General features: G+C 39.3%; 1 protein-coding gene across 1 annotated transcript; it reads left to right on the plus strand.

Annotated features, from left to right (window-relative positions):
• Positions 1-210: 210 nt before the first annotated feature.
• Positions 211-5617, plus strand: LOC103265620 (regenerating islet-derived protein 3-gamma-like). The gene is given in 8 exon segments (XM_021715130.1): positions 211-274; positions 3074-3136; positions 3480-3527; positions 4104-4222; positions 4436-4459; positions 4461-4574; positions 5145-5271; positions 5550-5617. Coding segments are annotated over 8 exon segments (627 nt in total).
• The last annotated feature ends 13471 nt before the right edge of the window (positions 5618-19088 follow it).

The following is a 19088-nucleotide window of genomic DNA, read 5'->3' on the forward strand; positions in this document are numbered from 1 at the left end:
GAATTACCTGCAGGTGGTGCTATCCCTCACTCCAGATGGTCTTTATCTCAGCTGCTCGCCTGCCCCTAAGGGGAGGGAGACATTGCCTCAAGGCATATAGGAGGAGACCCACAGCCTGGCAGGGTGTCACGGTGGCAGTAGACCACAGCAGATCTTGCTCGCCGGGCCTTCAAGTCTGAAGTCGTGGATCACCTCAGGTACAGCCGTGCAATGTGGAATGGCTGCCTCAGCAGCAGCGGTGGCTGCGACTCGCCTCAGGCACAGGCGGTGCAATGTGGAATGGCTGCGCAGCCGTGGCTGCAGCGGTGGCAGCAGCAGCCACAGTAGCTGCCCAGAGCATGGTGATGGCTCAGCAAATCTATGGCCGAACTTCATGTGAAGAGCAGGCTGTGTATGATGGGATCTGCAGCCTCCGGGGAGAGAACCAGAGTCTCTTTGTGTTCTCTTCTGTGGAGAGTCTCACAGACCGAGCTGCCCCCTTGTTAAGAATTTTTATCCCTCACTATTGGGTGTTGAATTTCACTTAATGATTTCTTTTTTTTTCCTTTTAAGATGACCATATTTTTTTCTCTTTTAATTTTTGAATGTGAGACCTGTGTTAATGGTTCTTCAAAATCAACTATCTTTACAACCCTGAGATTAACACTTCTTTCTCTTCATTTATTATATACCTCAGTGAATTTGATTTAACATTTTGCTCAGAAATTCTCCATCTATATTCTTGAGTCATATGTTCTTTAAACTTTTTTCTCATGTTGACCCTCAATTTTTCCTTCTTTCACAACTTTTTTCCTAATATTTTATGACAAACATACAGACAACCCCAAAGAAACCAGTACTATTAGTTAATATATATCACCAAGCAAACAATAGTTATCACTCCATGGTCTCTCTGTTTGAATCTCTATACTTATTTCTTGACTTTTCACACTGGATTATTTTGAAGTAAATTTTGAATAACATATTTCATCTGTAAGCATTGTCATAGGCATTTTAAACGATAAATACATTTTAAAATAATATAATTCCAATTCCATAATGACACCTAAAATAATATAAATCCTGGCTGGGCTTGGTGGCTCAGTCTGTCATCCCAGTACTTTGGGAGGCCGAGGCAAGTGGATTGCCTGAGCCCGTGGGTTCAAGAACACCTGGGGCAACTTGGGGAGAACTTGTCTCTACAATAAATCAAAAACGTTGTCAGGCGTGGTAGCGCATGCCTGTAGTTCTGGCTACTTGGAAGACAGAAGCTGAAGGATCGCTGGAGCCCAGCAGGTCAACGCTGGGGTGGCCGTGAGTGTGCCACTGAACTCCAGCCTGGGCAACAGACTGAGACTCCAACTCAAAAAATATATATACAAACACAACACACACACACACACACACACACACACACACACACACAATTCCTTAACATTATCAAATGCTCATTTTTACCTATCTCATAATTATTTTTCCCATTTGTGTTGTCTAAATCAGGATCTATACATGGTGTGCAAATTGTATTTGACTGATGTATCGCTCACATGTTAAGAGTGCTATGATGATTCATTTACTTAAATTCATTTGTTAAGGAAATGGAGTGATTTGTCCTATAGAACTGCCCATCTTTTAGACTTTGCTGATGGCATCTCTGTATTGTCACATAAAGCCTGTCTCCATCTCCTGTATTTTTTGAAAGTATGACGCTAGATGCTAATCAGAGATCTCAAACTGTTTTATCCCAGGACAATTTTACACTCTTAAAAATCATTAAAGACACCCCAAAATTTTTATTCATGTGAGCTGTAAATATTTATAATACTAGACATTAAAAGAGGACATTTTAGAATGTTTATTTGCTAACTCAACTTGATAGTTTTTGAAAACATGTCAACAAAATACCCATAAGGGAATAGGAAAAGTTTTATGTCAGTTTGTTTTTCAAGTAAAAATGATGTTCCATGAAAACAGCAAATTAAAACTCAGTGTTAAAAAACTTTTCCTCAAGACAGCCATTAGACTTTGGTGTGTAGACTTCCTACTTAGTCTTAAAGAATATTCACTCTAGATGTATTCAAGAGTTGAGATTTACAAAAACTAATGATCTTCACGGCTTCATTAAATTTGAGGATATTTTTAAGTGGTAATGTTTTTTTTTGTCTCTCACAAGTACATGGCCATGACAATGCAGCTTGATGCACCTGCCTTGACTAATGCTAGGGCAGCAGAAATTCCGCCCACTGTTTATTTTGTCCCTTGCCTCATCAGTGCAAATATCAACACAGTGAAAATGACAAACAACATTTTAGTATACTTATGAAAATTGCAACAGCACAGCCACTCTGAAGGGGTCTTGAAGACCCCCTGAGTGTGCTGATCACAATCTCAGAATGCCATCTAAGGTATCAAACCATAAGTTCAGAATTACAGTAAACAGAGGAACTATTTCTCAGTCTTCTGACCCCGAGGTAACTGGAAAGCAAATCTTTTCCGCTGCTGTTCCTTAAGTCTCTGACTTGCCTACTGACTCAAAATTCTCTTGATCTTTTGTCATTTTTTTGTTGTTGTTGCAAAATGAAGCAACATCTCTGAACGGGTGCTTCTTTACTTGGTTTCAATTTTTTTAAATCAACTAATACATTATCCTCTCCAGTATTTCCAATTCCTATGCCCATTCCATTTTTTTACTCATTAATTGGTTTTAAGTCTTACTAGACAAGGTATAAAAAAATTCATAGGATGCCTATAGGAGTGAGTTCCTGGCATGTCAAACACTTCTGATATGTCCCTTAACTGTCTAACGCCATAATAGTTCCCAAACTATGTAACACAGAATTTGGCTCCCTGAACCTTAAATTACTAAAAACAGAATATCTGGGAAAGGGTAGAGAAAGTACCTTAATATCACCTGTTCCTGGGAAAAGTGCTGGTCTGATAATAGTAAAGAGGCAACATCTGTGACAATTCCCACCCTAGGGCAGGAAGACTCCCCTCCCCTTGGTGGAAATCTCCTTGAACCAGTGCCAAGCCCTTCCCATCACCCTATCCTGCCTTTGAATTCCTGTTATTAACTTCATTGCCCCTCCCTCAGATCTTCTTATAAAAGCCCAGTCTTTCCTGACCACACAAACCATCACAGATCACTACAAGACAGGTAAGTGGAAGTGGAGAGATGAGATCCAGGGAGGATTTTACCCCCACACATTATAGGAAAAGGTGGAGGAGGGTTTCTGCTCTTAGAGAACATAGGAGCTCTGAAATCCAGCAAGGCTTGCATGGGAGGCCTCGGGTGTGATAGGGTTTCTTCAACTCATTTCAGAACTGTAGAAGGGAATGGTTGTGACCACGATCAATTTATTCCTAAGACACCAAATAAAATAAGTAAAAAGAGACAGTAGAGTCTCTGCATGTCCTTCTCTTGACCATACTTCCTTTAGTGATATCTGATTGTCTCCTCAAGACATAGACACCATGCTGTCTTCCATGGCCCTCCCCAGTGAGTCCGATGCTGTTCTCCTGCCTGATGCTCCTATCTCAGGTCCAAAGTGAGGTCTCCCTGCCTCTGGTACTGGGTTCTCTGTGAATGCTGAGAGCCAAGAAGAAGAGGAAGGTTCCTGTGTGTCATGTGTATTAATGGTGTGCTGTGTCTCCACACACAATGAAACTGCTTGGTGTGCATCCATCATCACTCCTTCTTGCTGGTTACTCGTGGTGAGAGGTAACACAGTAATCCATTAACAATAGGATGAGGTTTTGTTTTTTTTAAATAAATCTTTTCACTGGACTTTAATTTATGATGGTGGGTTGAAGAGGAAAAAGAAGAAGGGTCAATAAGAGATATGGGAAGGGATAATGATTGGCGGCCCCAGGGTAGAGACAGCTCAGAGTCTGGGGTCTGTTAGACTATTCAAAAAGAGGAAAGAGTTAAAAAAGAAGAAATGACTCCTCACTTAGCAGGGTTATTTTGAAACCAATAATTCTGAAGACATAAGCAAAAATGAGAGGGAGTCGTGAATGTCTCTCTCTTCTCAAGGACAGGCCTCATAGACATTCCCCAATGTCACCTCCCCAAGCCCCAGTGCTTATTTCACTCAATCCCTCTTCTTTAGCTTCTACCCAAGGTGAAGAGTCTCAGAAGGAACTGACTTCTCCAAGGATCCGCTGTCCCCAAGGTTCCAAGGTCTATGGCTACCACTGTTATGCTTTGTTTGTGACACCAAGAACCTGGACGCAGTCAGAGGTGACTGGTTATATTACGGGATGAGGATGATAGGGGAACGTCCATGGGGTTCTCAAGGGGAGGAGGTTTTCACTCTCCAGTGTTCCTTGGGAATGAGAATGAACATGCTTCTCTTTTGCATTTATCTTGAGCACAATTCGCCTCCTGCCCAACTCTGTGCTGCCCTCCTCAGTAAGATCAAGCTCTCTCTCATTCTGTTCTATCCCTATACAGAAGGCCTGCCAGAAGCAGCCCTCCTGGACACCTGGTGTCTGTGCTCAGTGGGGCTGAAGGATCCTTTGTGTCCGCCTCGATCAACAGCATGGTGATTTCCTACTCAACCATCTGGATTGGACTTCATGACCACACAGGTGTGATTTACATCCTCTCCTTTTTGTTATCTCTCAAGTGGCTGTTGTCACCCAGCACCATTCGAAGGACCTCTTAGATTCTGGGGGACCCCAGGGGAAAGGCAGCTGAAGAGTTGAATTTTGTGCCGATTCTTAATCTTTAGGCGAAGTTAATCTGACTCTTGTCAAGGTTTTCACACAATTCTCACATGTAAATCAGTTCTTCAGGAAGTCTGCTCAGATCATTTATGAGGAAATCCTAAATGAAGATAGGATCGAATTTTGCCTCCTACAGAAAAGACATTATCTTTGAGGTTCGCAGGCTAATCACAAACGCAGCAGCAATCATTGTTCCGCAAGTAATATATTACCTTGAGTGGTTCCAAAGTTCTTGTGTTTACTGGCTGGGGTTTTCCAATAGAAATGAGGAGTTAATAAAGAGTTTCCCAGTGAAAATATCTCCGGCAGCATCTGGAAGAGCAGAATAAATTCCCTGATGCTGGGGAGGAAAAACGGTGTTGCAGCTCAGGGAATCGTGCAGGAAGAGCTGCAATGGCCATTCCCTTCACCTGGCTGCATCCTCTTCTCTATAGGGCAGTGAGGCCAGTGGAGATGGATGGGAGTGGAGCAGCAAAGATTTGATGAATTATAATGCCTGGGAGAGACATCCCTCCTACATTACAAATCAAGGCCACTGTGGGAGCCTGTCGAAAACCACGGGTGAGAAACAGAGAATATGCTTCTCCTCAGCCTTTCTGTCCTTTACCCCCATTCTTGGACATGACCTTCAGGGAATCCCTCCAAGCTTGGAAAAGCAATATTGGTTTGTCTTCTCTCACCTCCTTTCATCTCACCTTTCTTGGAGTTGCCTGTTGCCAGATCGAGACCCTTGTGAAGATGAGGGAGAAGCTTTAAACCCTAGGCCAGGACCTGGGATGCCTCTTCATTGCATCACAACGCCCCCGGTCCCATTCCTTGCACTTCTTCTCTCTCCCCAGGATTCCTGAAATGGAAAGGTTATAACTGTGATATGAAGTTACCCTATGTCTGCAAGTTCAGAGACTAGGACAGGCAGGAAGTCATCAGCCTGAGTTTGGTACACAATTCATTGTGGATATAGGGGTAGAGTGAATAGAAGGAATATCCTCTTCTTACTCCCGAAATCTGAACACCTCATTCTTCTAATCTTCCCTCTTTTTTTCTTCTCCTCCCCTTTATGTCAAACTCTTTTATTTGTTCCATGGTCTGAGGAATCAGAAACAATAAAAAATTTTTAGTTCATACTGGAATGTTTTTGGGTCTCATTCTTGTCTAAGTCCCTCCGGAGGACAGGGAAGAGGTTGGGAAGAAACTCTGGGACTTGCTTTTTCCCAGTTTCACCCAGGCCTAAGGGAAAAAATGACTAAATGATCATTCCTGAGAGTCTATTTGTGATGAAGGTATGTGCCCTGCTCATATAGGATTTGTGCTATAGACAGGTGAAGGCATTGCTTCTCACATACTCACTGCCCCACACATACTCCCTGATGGTATGGCATAACTGGCTTTAGGGAAGTCTGATGTTATTTAAAACAGTACTTCTCAAATTTTCATTTTCTGTGAATTTTTTTTTAGTACATTTGCAGTCCACCTTGGGCAGGGACTTTCATAAAATACAAAATGAATTCCTTAAACTTCTGGTTACAGTGGTCATAAAGAGCTTTGGAAGCTGTTACTCTTCTTTAAAACAAGGAAAATCTGAACAAACTTTAAAGCAACAACCTACTTTGAGCTGAGCTAATTGAGGTCTTAAAGCAAGTTGTTACCCTGATATCTAGAGAAGCATTAAAATAAATAGAACTTTTTTTTTTAACCTTGAGCAGAAACGTCTAGAGTTATAAGCTGTAGGGAAAAGGCTTGCAATAGTTTTGAGAAGTTGCCGGATTTTGAGTATGGGTTGGCATTGAGAATAAGAAACTCAGAGAAGCTGCAACCCTAGAGAAGCTCCCATATTTTCATAGGTTTAACCTTCAGAATCCCCTTCAGGTTTTCTCTGTGGAGACTCAATAATAATCCTCCCTTATGGCTTTGGTAGGGAGGGGAGAAAAGAAACCAATTTTAAGTCAGCCCAGAACATTCCCAATAACAAAAATCTACCTTCAGATAAAAACAAAAAACAAGCAAATAAAAAAACCATGAGAAGCCGGGCTAGGTGGCTCAGCCTGTAATCCCGCGCCTTTGGGAGGCTGAGGTGAGTGGATTGCCTGAGCCCGTGGGTTCGAGACCCGCCTGGGCAGCGAGACCTCATCAATAAATCAAAAAATCAGCCGGGCATGGTAGCACATGCCTGTAATTCCGGCTACTCGGAAGTCTGAGGCGGAAGGATCGCCAGAGCCCAGCAGGTCTAGGCTGCGGTGGGCGGGAGCGGCCACTGCACTCCAGTCTGGGCGACAGAGTGAGACTCCAACTCAAAAAAAAAAAAAAAAACCCATGAGAGTCTTATCACACCTAGGGGAAGGGCATTTACCCAACTCCAGCATTCTCTAGTCTTCCTATCTTACAAAACTTGAAGAAAGCTATGAACACTTTGGAGGGTCATCACTCTGGAACACAGGCTCACACAAATACTGAGATTTAATCATAGGATTATAACACTTCCCCTTGTCCAGACACCACCACATCATTAGGTATCCAGTTTAATAACAGTGGATCACAACTGAAAGAGCTGCTATGTATAGAACTTCTTTAAGGAGGAGTTCTTAGAAAATTCCAAAGGCAACAGGAGAGACAAAAACAAGGACACTAGAGAAATTGTACATTTATTGCTTCTCCAGCTAAAGCAAAAATTAAACACGAATCTAATTCCTAGAAAGATTAATGTAAAACTTCACATTAAAGGTCTTTGACTTCAGTTCCTATTACTCAATACATCTTGTGACGCTTTCAAGATAAACTAAAAATCTTGCTAAAAAGCAAGGAAAAACATAGTTTGAAGAGGCAAAACATACATCAGAACCAGACTCAGATATGGCATATATTTTAGAACAGCAAATTTAATATAACTATATTTAACATAAGGGCTCTGATGAACTAAATATACAATGAGAAAAAAAGATGAATAGTGTAGGAAGTGACATAGAACTTTACGCAGGAATCAAGAGGCAGTGCTACACATAAAAAACAATATAATAGAAATAAAGAATGTCTTTGATAGGCAGATATGTACACTGGGCATATCCAAGAAAAGAGTCACTGAATCTGAAAACAGTTCAATAAAAATTTCTCAAACTTAACTATACAGAGAAAATAGATAAAATTATTAAGCAGAATATCAATAACTGTGGGATAATTATTTTTAAAAGTATAACATATGCATACTTATAAGAAGAAAAAAGATAAAGGAGCAGAAGAAAAATTTGAAGTAACAATGTTCATACATTTTTCAAAATTAATGACGGACACCAAACCCTAGATCCAGAAAGCTCAAAAGACACCAAGTAGAATAAATACCAAAACCTACGTATATCATATTCAACTTGCAGAAAATCAAAGACAGAGAGAATCTTGAAAAATCCAGAGAGTTGAGGGGACACCGTACGTATATAAAAACAAGAACATGAATCAGAACAGATTTATCATCAGAAATCTTGAGTGGAATGAACTACTTAAATGGTTAAAATAAACAGTGACAAAATTAGAATTGTATAGCCAGTAAGATTATTATTCAGAAATGAAAGAGAAATAAAGACTTTCCCTGACAAACAAAAAAGATAATTCATTTTCAGCAAATTCCTTTTGCAGGAAATAATGAGAGAAATTCTTCAGGGAGAAGGGAAATTATATAGGTTTGAAGCTCAGATCTACATAAAGAAAAGGCATAAAAATGGTAAAATGAAATACTGTATTTACCTTATTCTTAATTGAGCTTACAGATAACTATTTGCTTAAAGGAACAATAATAATAGTTTTTTTCTGTGGGTATAGCACATAAAAAAAGTAAAATAAATGACAGGAGTATCTTAAGGGATGAAAAGAAGAGATTAGAGTACTTTGTAATAATGTATTTGTACTATTTGTGAAGCACTATAACATTGTTTTAATGTGGACTTGAACTCACTGTAAATGTATATTGCAAACCCTAGCAACTACAATAAAACTAAAAATAAAGTACAATTAGTAGATAAGAGATTAAATAAAATAGAATTTTAAAAACTTGTTCCATTAAAACCAGATAATACAGAAAAAGAGAAGAAAAAAGATTGAACAGTGTAAGTGCTCTTATATAAAACATTTAGTAGCATGATTAATATTATTCCAACTATATCAATAATCACTTTAAATTTGTATGGTCTATATATACCGATTTAAGAAAAGATTGTCAGAGTGGTTTTTTTTTAAAAGAAATCCTCTAATATATGTTGTCTACCACAAAATCACTTTCAATATAAATTCTCAGATATGTTAAAAGTAAAAGGATGCAAGAAGATATGCCACACCGACATTAATCAAAAGAAGGAGATGTATGTGAACATCAGCCAAGGTACTTTTCAGGAAAAAAAAAAAGAACATTATTAGGGATCAAGAGAAGCACTACAAAATGGTAAAGGGGGGCAATTCTCTAAAAATACTCAACATTGCTTAACATGTATGCACCTAACAACAGAATACCGAAATATAAGAAATAATAACTTATACAACTCCAATGAGAAATAGACACTTTTCTTTTAGTAATTGATAGAATAAGCAAGTAAAAAATTAGGAAGAGTACAGTTTATCTGATTATGTCAATCAATCAACTTGATCAAGTTCTCTGCCTGCTTGCTGTTGGTGTATAAAAATGTGACTGTCTTTTTCACATTGATTTTGTGCCCCGAGACATTGCCAAAGACCTTTGTCTGTACAAGGAGGTTTTTGACAGAGTCCCTCAGGTTTTCCAAGTATAGAATCATATCGTCAGCAAACAAGGATAACTTAACTTCATTTTTTTCCTATTTGGATACCCCCGATTTCCTTCTTTTGTCTGATTGCTCTGGCGAGTAATTCCAACACAGTGATGAACAGGAAGGGTGAGAGTGGGCAGCCTTGTCTTGTTCCTATTTTCAAGGGAAATGCTTTCAATTTCTGTACGTTTAGCAAAATGTTGACTGTGAGTTTATTGTACATGGCTCTTACTACTTTGAGGTATGTTCCCTCTATACCTAGGTGTTCAAGGGTTTTTTTAATATCAAGAATGGATGCTCAATTTTATTAAAAGTCTTTTCTGTGTCTAATGATATAATAATGTGGTTCTTGTTTTTATATCTGTTGATGTATTGAATTACATTTATGATCTTGCAGATGTTGAACCAGCCCTGCATCCCAGGGATGAATCCTACTTGATCATGGTGGATACTTTTTTTTAATTATAAAGATGTGGGGTAAATTCAGGGTTAGGTATAAAAACATTGATTATGCAGGTACACTTGTTGATGAGGTATGCCTGTTTTGAGACGTATTGTTGGATTCAATTTCTAGAATCTTGTTGAGAGTTTTTGCATCTATGTTCATCAGGGATACTGGTCTATAGTTCTCTTTCATTGTTGAGTCTTTGCCTGGCTTGGGTATCAGTGTGATGTTAGCTTCACAAAATGATTTAGGCAGAGTTCCATCTTTCTTGATTGCCTGGAATATTTTCTTTTTTTATTATATTTTATTTTAAAGATGTGGGGTGCAATTCAGGGTTAGGTATACAAATGTTGATCATGCAGATACCCTTATTGATGAGGTGTGCCCTTCCCTCTCCTAGCAGTTTCACTCACTGCCAATCCCACCCCTCTCCCCTGACAGTTTCCCACTACTGCCAATCCCTTTCTTATAGTATTATGATCATTGTTCAAGGTCTGCTTATGAGTGAGAACATATGGTACTCTGTTCTTTGTTTCTGTGATAGATCACTGAGTATGATCGACTTTAAATTCATCCAAGTTGCTGCGAATTCCATATGTTTGCCCTTCTTTATGGCTGCATAATATTCCATTGTGTATATGTACCACATTTTTTTATCCAGTACAGCTTTGATGGGCAGCGTGGTTAGTTCCATGTTTTTGCTATTGTGCATAGAGCTGCAACAACATACGTGTGCAGGTATCTTTTTTGTAGAATGATTTGAGTTCCTCTGGGTATATTCCCAACAGGAGAATTGCCGGGTCATATGGAAGGTCAATTTCTAGTTATTTCAGAAATCGTCACAGTGTCTTCCAAAGAGGTTGCACTAGTTTGCATTCCCACCAGCACTGTAGAAGCGTTCCTTTTTCTCCACATCCTCTCTAGCATCTGTTGTTGTTGGTTTTTTTTAATGGAATACTTTCAATAGAATTGGTAACAGCCCCCCCTTGTATGTTTTGTAGAATTCCACTGGAAAGTCATCTGATCCAGGACTTTTTTTGTAAGTAGTTTTCTTATGATGGAGTAAACTTCCCAGGTTCTTATTGATCTACTTAGGGTCCCAATTTCTTCTTATTTTAATTTTGGGAGATTGTGTGATGTTAGAAACTCTTCCATTTCATTTAAGTTTTCAAGTTTGTTTCCACACAGGTGTGCATAATAATCTCAGATAATCTTTTGTATTTATGTGGGGTCAGTTGTGACGTGACCTTTTGCATTTCTAATAGTGTTTCTTCGGGCTTTTTTCCTACAAGAAAGGGATTGGCAGTAGCAGGACTCTGCCAGAGGAGGAAGTAGGGGCACATAATATCAATAAAGTACCTGATCTTAAACCAGGTGAAGTGTGGACCAATGGGAGGCCCAAACTTCACCTCTGCATTGACCACTTATGTACCTATTCCTGAATTGTATCCTTCATCTGGATTCTTCTGCTGAAGTTAGGATTTTGATCATCCTGTCTTTTCAGCTCCCTTAGGTGATTTGTTTGGCTGTTGACTTGTAATCTTTCTATTTTCTTGATGTGTGAGTATCCTCAGCAAAATAAACAAACCAGGAGGTATCATACTTGAAGACTTTAAACTTTATTATAAGGCTGCAATAATAATAATAATAACAATAATAATAATAATAATAAAACCTGGTATTGGTACAAGAATAGGCATATAAACCAATGGAACAGGATAGAGATTCTAGAAGCAAAATCTCAATTTCCCAACCAATACATCTTCAGCAAAGCCTCCACCAACAATTACTGGAAAGGGGAAAGCCTATTCAGTATATGGTGCTAGGAAAACTGGTTGACCACATGCATAAGAATGAAACAGGACCTCTACCTATCACCATACACAAATAAATAACCCTAAACGGATCAAAGACCTAAACATAAAACCTCACACTGTAAGAATCTTAGAAAATGCAGCAGAAACACTTACAGAAATTGGAATGGACAACCAATTCTTGTGCAAAACCCCAGATGCCCATGCCATAAGAAATAAGATAGACAAGCAGGACCTCAAAACTGAAAAGCTTTTGCAAAGCAGAGAGTGGGGAGACAGCCCACAGAATGGGAAAAAATACTTGCCAACGTATATCTAACAAAGGACTAACATCCAGGATCTACAAGAAACTCAAATGTGCCAAAAGAAAAAAAAAAAAGCCCTATTAAAAAGAGGACAAAGATACGAATAGACACTTCTTAAAAGACAACATACAAGCAGCCAAAAGATACATGAAAAAAGTCTATCACAGAAACAAAGAACTGAGTATCACATGTTCTCACTCATAAGTGGACCCAGAACATTTATCATAAAACTACAAGAAAGGGATTGGCAGTAGTGGGACACTGCCAGGGGAAGGAGGGTTTGGGGGGCACATAGCATCAAAAGGTACCTGATCCTAAAACAGGTGAAGTGAAGACCGATGGGAGGATCACCTTTACCTGTACTTTGACCACTTATGTACCTAATCCTGAATTGTTCCCCACATATTTAAAATAAAATTATAATTAAAAAATCAACTTGATTAAATTGACTTTTAAAAAATACTCCATCCAACAGCATAATATGCATTCTTCTAAAGCTCAAATGGAAAATTCGCCAAGATAAACCACATTTCTGGGTAAAAACACACCTTAACAAATTTAAAAGAATATAAACAATATAAAGTACATTATCAGTGACATTAAACTAGAAATCAAAAACAGAACATAGATAAGAGATTCAAAAATACTTGAAGATTAAACAATACACTTCTAAATAACACATGGACCAAAAAGTCATAAGGGAAATTAAAAAACTAGCTTTAACTAAATGAAAATGAACAAAACAACCTATTAAACTTTGTGGTATACAATACAATGAAATCGGTACTTAGAAGGCCATGTATGATATTAGATGAATATATTAAAAAAGAAATACAGATCCAAAATTTTTAGGAAAGTAGAGACAGAAAAGCAATTTAAGTGTAAAGCAAGCAAAAGAAGTGACTGAATGACAGCAAAGAAGTCAATGAAGTTAAAATCAGGAAAACAAGAATAGGAAAAATTTATAAAACAAAAAAACTAATTTAAAAGACGAGTAAGATGTATGAATCTCTAGCCAGGTTAACCAAAAAAAAAAGAAGGTACAAATTAATGACATCAGAAATGAAAAAGAGATTATAGTAGGCTGAAAAAATGCCCTCCACCCAAAGAGGTTCTAATTTCTAGAATGAGTGAATATGCTTCTCCCTTGCATAGCCAAAGAAACTTTGCAGATGTGATTGAATTAAGAGTTTTGAGATTAGGAGACTATTCTGCACACATTAGCGTAATCACAAGGTCCTTTTGAGAGGAAGCCAGGAAGTAAAGGAAACCTTAAGTGTTATGCAGCTTTAGTTGAAGATAGCTTAAAAGGCCTCACATCTCTTGCCTCTCCTAAAAGCTTACAGAAGCAAAAATGGATTCTCTCTGAGTTCCCAGAAGAAACCAGTCATGCAACTACCTTGATTTTAGATCAGTATATTTTTACGACTTCTGTTCTTCAGTATTGAAATAAATCTATTCTGTTTTAAGCAACTACATTTTGTGGTAATTTGCTATAGCAACAATAAGAAACTGATCAAGATCTCATCAATATTGAGTCCCATAACTATAAAAGATAGTAAAGGAATACTACAAAGCAATCCTATATCCCAACATTTGATAAGTTAGGTAAAACAAACCAGTTCCTTGAAGACACAAATCATCAAAGCTCAGGTAGAAATACATGATCTGTACAGCCCTATATTTATTTTTAAAAGAATTAAAATTTAAGGATTTAAGTCTTCCTAAATGATAAAGCACAACTACAGATGGTTTTACTAATGAATTCTAGTAAGCATGTAAAAAAGAAAGGATACCAACTCTCCTCAACCTTTTTAAGAAACTAGAAGCAGAAAAATCTTCACAATGATTCTGTGAATCCAAAACTATTTTAAAAATTAAATTATTCTCAAATAATTTAATTTATTTTTATTAATAAAAAATAAAACAAAAACATTTTAATAAATGTAATTTAAAATATGTAAAATATATTTTAAGAAAATTTCCTTCTTCCAAAAAAGACCCTTTTGTTTTAAATTTATAGATTCAATAAAAATTAATGTTGAAATTGTTGTAAGTTTTTGTAAAATACTGTTCTCAATTTCTGGACCTACCTTGCCATAGACAGGTAGCAAACAGGTTTGAAAAGTAGCACCATTTCACAGACTATGTTATTAATTGTCTTGTTTTTATAGGATTCAAAAATTCACTTTCTTGAGTAATTGCAATAAAGAGCACCAGGGGGTTCACTATGTTTTGGTCTGGAAAGATATTCTGGCCTCAATCAGGACTGGAGTTGGGAAGAAAATAACTGGCATGATTTTGAGTAATATTTCTTCATAAATAAAAGTTAAATAAATAATGCTGTAATTGGAAAACACCACTTGGATGAATAAAGAAGAAAGACCAGATTTTCAGTGAATCTAAATATTTTTAGACTCTCATACTACTTTCTGTTTCATTGCCATCACATTCCTAACCTTATGTCTTGTGTAAAATGAAAGTAACTTGACCAATTACCCTTATATGGAGAGGCTTAGGATGTTGGCAAACATTTTTTGTAAGGACCAGAGGCAACTCAGCATTGCTATATATGATGGATTGCCAGTTTAAAATAAATAAATAAATAAATGACTCCTAATTAAATTTTAGATAAATAGCAAATGAGTTCTTCATATAAGTATATTCCAGATGTTGTATATTTGTTAACTCTGGATGTACTGTGCATAGGGGTTTTCATTCTCAAATCAATAGGTAAGATGAATGGACAGTGTATGATTTGATATTTGGCAAGTTCCTTATACCCTTTCCAAGACAGATTGCCTACCAGCAGAGAGAGCTACCCTAAAACTTGGCTAAAAATTCATTTAGTACTTTTGCTGGAAATTTCTTCCATTATTTGTGGTATAACTAGTTAAGAATTATTTTCTCTTTATTCTCTAAAACAGATTTATGAGATGAGAAATATCTGTTACCTAATAGCTTGTAGAACTCTTCTGAAAACTCTCAACCTAAAGTTTTCTTTGTGAGAATATTTTAAAATACACATAAAATTTCTTTAATAGGTGTGGTAGCACTTTCAAGATTTTCTTAATTTCCCCTAGAAGACAATTAATAATTTTTCAATTCCATGTATTCACAAAAAAGAAAAGAAGCCCACTTGAAGACTGCATGATTGAAAAGAAAATAACAATGGTCTCTGTTGTCCTGCCTGCCAATTTCTTCACTATTGTTAAAGTAGTTAATTGAAAAATCCATCCTTCCTTTTGGCCTACACATAGCTGTGCCTTACAGAGATAGAGTGTTAATAGCGCCTCCAGAGTTCTAGGCTTTGTGGTTAACCATAATTTTCTCAAATACAAGAAACATTTAAAAAAATCAAACTATAAAATCAATTAATTTTTCTTAATTTAAACTTTATAATATCTTCTAGGAGAGGGTCACATCTGTAGAAAGCCTATAGACAGAAAGAGGAAGTTTTAGGTATCACAAATAAACTTTGTTCTGTCTGTAAAAGGTGTCTTTGTTGACAGTCACTGTACTCGATTGAGAAATTTTTTAAAAACCATACAGCGAAATATAGAGTCAGGGGCTTAATAAGTAATAGTATTTCTTCCAGAAAAACATATCTATTTGTTGGGTATACTGATTGTTCCTCAGCACTTTCTAATAGGTGGGCTGATGCCTTGACTGAGTTTAGAAACCCATGGCTTTTAGCTTCAAGGTGGTTTTAAAAGGAAGTTAAACAGATAGAATTTTGAACACATAAGCAAGTTTATATGAGAAGCCTTGAAGTATTTCTGGGCCGGTGATCATTTTGGAACTCACTTCTCACCATTGTTCTCCTTGCCTGTTGCTTTAACTCAGTAGTAGGGATGAAACCGAAAGAGAAATGAACAGGAAGTCAATTTCTGCTATACCTCTTCTTACCTATGTGCTGAGAGGGCCATAACAGAGTATACCATAGACTTGGGTTAAAAACATGCTATAACCCAATAAATATGTAATCGGCTTGTGGACAATAGCACAGCCATTTTAGCTTTCTGCTTTAAAACATAACCTGTAGTTGTTTAAAGTTTCAGTTATGGGAAAAACTGCAAAGCTCCAGTTCAAGCTTCAACCCCTTCCCTTGACCCACTTTCCCCTTAGCAACAATCAATCAGGTGCCAGGGGGAAATCACCTAAGTTTCCATATATCTCTGCAACTTCCCCAGCTAGTGGGTGAAGGTCAGCCCGAGTCAAGCTAGCCAATCCTCCACGATTGAGCTGACCACCAGAGGTTACTACCCAATTAAATAGTAACAAGACTGGAAAGTCCCCCCAAACTCCTCTTCCCTTTGTGCAACCATAATAAAAGGTGTCTGCTTAAAGAAGTCAGGGCCTCTGGGTGTACTCCACTGTGTCGGTGGTCGACAGAAGTCCAGGTTCAAGCTTGCAAATAAAGACCCTCTTGAACTTTCATTGGAATTGGCTCTTGGTGGTCTCTCGGATTGAACATTCGGCCACTACAGTTGGGGGCTCATCCGGGATCCCAGAGACCCCTGAGACCCCAGTCCAGAGGGTTTTCAGGCCGGCATTCGGTAAGTCACTCCCGGGTTAGCGCATCTGTGTCCTGTATCTCAGGTGGAGCTCCACACTTTGTTCTGAGGTCGGCATCAGGCTAGGCGGACACGCTGGAAAACTGCCAGCCGGGGCTTGTGGGAGACGTCCCATGACCCCATCCAGAAGACAAGGTCTTCATCTGTGGGGAAGGTCAGACTCATCGACGGTCTATCTCTCCCCTATCATACTTTCAGATTTGTTTTCGTGGCCGCTACTGTTTGTCTCTTGTCATTTTCCCTTTTGTCTTGTTGGTTGTGTTTGTTGTAATGACAGTACTAACGAATGAGATGGGACAGGCACAGACAACACCGTTAACTCTCATGACTGATTACTTTTCAGAACTAAAGGAAAGGGCACACAATTTGAGTGTCAAAATTCACAAAAAGAAATTCCAGGATTTTGTGCGCCACTGAGTGCCCATCTTCAATGTAGGCTGACCACGAGAAGGTACCTTTCTAACAAGTGTTCTCTTGCAGGTCAAGAATATCATCCTCCAAAGAGGCTCCCAAGGACACCCAGACCAACTACCTTATATACTGGTCTGGCAAGATATAGTGGAATCCCCTCCCCCTTTGGTGAAACCCTACCTTCCTACCCCATTAAAGGCATTAAGAGTGCTCACTTTGCAGAAGAAAGGGGCGGAACCTTTGGAGCCTCCAGAGAGTGTGTTGTCACAGCCTCAGGAGAAGCAGAATCCCTTCCATAAGTCCCCAAAGAACCCCTTTAACCCCGTTCTCCCTGATTCTAACTTGGAAGAGATAATTTCCCCCCATACCAGTCAGCTCCCCCTAAACTTTCAGCCCTGCCAGTGCTGCAACCCCAAGCCACCACCGCCACTGCTGTGGAGGCGGAGCCAGGAGCGGCAGAGGAGGGGAGGCAGGAAAGAGACATGAATGGACCAGCCGCAGGGACTCGAGGGAGAGTCACCAGGTTGGCTGGTCCTGCAGTGGGCCCGGCCGACTCCACAGTGATCTTGCCACTAAGAGTGGCTGGGCCCCCAGATGAGGCCGGGTTCGAACCCATGCATTATTGACCGTTTTCCACTAGTGATCTATACAATTGGAAAACGCAAACTGCTACTTTCTCTGAGAATCCTAGAGGGCTGATTAACTTACTAGAAAGCATTCTCTTTACCCACCAGATGCTTTTACAGGTATTATTCACCACTGAAGAGAAAGAAAGAATCCAGATGGAGGCCCGGAAGCTGGTTCCGGGAGTTGATGGACAGCCCACCACCAATCCTGATCTTATAAATGCAGCCTTTCCCCTTTCCCAACCTGGATGGGATTTTAACATGGCAGACGGTAAGGAGAAACTCCAGGTCTACTGCCAGGCTCTGATGGCAGGTCTCCGGGCAGCTGCTCGTAAGCCCACTAATTTAACTAAGGTATATAAAATAAGGCAGGACAGGAATGAGAGCCCAGCTGCATTTTTGGAGTGTATTAATGGAAGCCTTCCATCAATACACCCCGATGGATCCGGAGGAACCAGAAACCAAAGCAGCTGTAATCATGGCATTCATTAATCAGGCAGCACCAGATATCAAAAGAAAGCTGCAGAAAGTAAAGAGATTAGGAGAGAAAATTTTACAGGATCTGCTGGGGGTGGCCAAGAAAGCCTTTAACAATAAAGAGAGTCCAGAAGAACGCCAGGATAGGCGTAGTGAGAAGCAGACCAAGGGATTAGCCAAAATTATCTTAGCCGCCACTACCCATGACCCCAAGGAAAAACAGAAGCACCTAAAAAAATGGGCTTCTGAGTCAGGCAACAAACCAGGGAACCCTCAACTGAACCGCCCCAAGTTAGGGAAAAATCAGTGCTTCTACTGCAAGGAGGAAGGGCACTACATAAAGGACTGCTCTAAGCGGCCTCCTTGTCCTGAGGACAAAGTGACTGTACTTGTAACTGAATGGGGAGGTCAGGGCTCAGAGTCCCCCCCTGAGCCTCGGGTAACCTTGGAGGTAGGGGGGAATCCCGTGACTTTTCATGTGGATTGATCCGTATTATTGAAACCACAAGGCCCTCTCTCAGACAAAATATCATGGGTTCAAGGAGATAACGAGATAAGACCGGCACACTGGACCACTAAGACAACAGTGAATTTAATCACTGGTACGGTCACCCATGAGTTCTTAGTTCTTCCCGATTGCCCATACCCTTTGTTTGGGAGAAATCTGTTAACCAAAGTGAAAGCAAATCTCAGCTTTCAACCAGATGGGGTGACAGTAACAGATTCAGTTAGGCACCCCCTGCAGATTCTAACTGTAAAATTAGAAAATAAATACAGGCTGTGTCAGACCCCTGACCTGGAGATGGAATTAAACATTCAGGACTGGCTTTGGGAAATTCCCCTAGCCTGGGCAGAAACTGGAGAAATAGGATTGGCTAAACACAGGCCAGCAGTGTTTGTGGAACTGAAGCCTGGAGCAGACCCAGCCCAGGTCCGGCAATATCCAATCCCTGTGGTGGCACG

Source organism: Carlito syrichta, unplaced genomic scaffold (assembly GCF_000164805.1).
Source record: "Carlito syrichta isolate Samal-C Ts95f unplaced genomic scaffold, Tarsius_syrichta-2.0.1 Scaffold306700, whole genome shotgun sequence".
Classification (NCBI taxonomy): Eukaryota; Metazoa; Chordata; class Mammalia; order Primates; family Tarsiidae; genus Carlito; species Carlito syrichta.